The sequence below is a fragment of the Mandrillus leucophaeus genome, unplaced genomic scaffold, assembly GCF_000951045.1.
Source record: "Mandrillus leucophaeus isolate KB7577 unplaced genomic scaffold, Mleu.le_1.0 Scaffold373, whole genome shotgun sequence".
Classification (NCBI taxonomy): domain Eukaryota; kingdom Metazoa; phylum Chordata; class Mammalia; order Primates; family Cercopithecidae; genus Mandrillus; species Mandrillus leucophaeus.
Genome location: NW_012103954.1, coordinates 574,925 through 576,093, shown reverse-complemented (window position 1 = coordinate 576,093; position 1,169 = coordinate 574,925). Strand labels below are relative to the sequence as shown.

At 45.3% G+C, this 1,169-nt stretch overlaps 1 protein-coding gene across 1 annotated transcript in view; it reads left to right on the top strand.

The window, feature by feature from the left end:
• The window catches only part of WDR60 (WD repeat domain 60), a 123,443-nt gene that overhangs the window by 18,043 nt on the left and 104,231 nt on the right, over positions 1-1,169 (top strand). Inside the window, exon 4 of the mRNA XM_011990196.1 lies at positions 623-705. Coding sequence (XP_011845586.1) covers positions 623-705 — 83 coding nt within the window. The remainder of the gene's footprint in view (positions 1-622; positions 706-1,169) is intronic.

Sequence of the window (1,169 nt, the reverse complement as noted above, 5' to 3'; positions counted from 1 at the left end):
CTGTCCTCACACTGTCCTCACACTGTCCTCACTCTGTCCTCACACTGTCCTCACACTGCCGTAAAGAAACACCCGAGGCTGGGGAATTTATAGAGAAAAGAGATTTAACTGGCTCACAGTTGTGCGGGCGTACAGGAAGCGTGGCCGCGGAGGCCACAGGAGACTTACAGTCCTAGGGGAAGGTGAAGGGAAGCGGTCATGTCTTACAGGGCCGGAGCAGGAGGAAGGGAGAGAGTGGGGAGGTGCCGCGTACTTTTAAACAACCAGATCTTGTGAGAACTCACTCAGTATCACAAGAACAACACCGGGGGAAATTCACCCCCATGATCCAGTCACCTCCCACCAGGTCTCACCTTCAGCACTGGGGACTGCATTTCAGCATGAGATTTGGGTGGGGACGCAGATCCAAACTTAGATTGCCATGTTCATCTCCTTCTTCATTTTAAATTTGATACTAGAACTCTTCATTCTTGAATTGGAGACGTGTGTTTTAGTTGAAGAATATTTTTAAATACATATTAATAAGCGTAAAATGTGCAGTACCGTCCGTAGCAAGATGTTAAAAGAACTTTTTGATGTGCTAACATTTGGGAGTATTAAAAATATGTTTTACTTCTTGTAGTAAGTAAAGTAAGAAGTGAAGAGAAAGATGAAGACTCTGAAAGAGGAGATGAAGATAGAGAAAGAAGATACCGAGAAAGAAAGGTACACGAAGCAAGGCCTGGGGAAAGGTTTTCCAAATGTTGCCAAGTAAAGGATATTTTAAACGTTATTGTTAGAAGTATTTTTAGAAAATGTCCTAAGCCAGGATTTCAGGCCTGGAAAAGGCCTTCAGCACTGTGTGTAGTCAGTTTCTTTCTCCCCATGGTCGAATGTGTTTTTCTGATTCCAAAGGTAATTTGTGATTATTTTAGAAAATTTAGAAGATATAGGCCGGGTGCAGTGGCTCACGCCTGTAATCCCAGCACTTTGGGAGGCCGAGGCAGGCAGATCACAAGGTCAAGAGATTGAGAGCATTCTGGCTAACACAGTGAAACCCCATCTCTACTAAAAATACAAAAAAACTAGCCAGGCGAGGTGGCGGGCACCTGTAGTCCCAGCTACTTGGGAGGCTGAGGCAGGAGAATGGCGTGAACCCGGGAGGCGGAGCTTGTAATGAGCTGAGATTG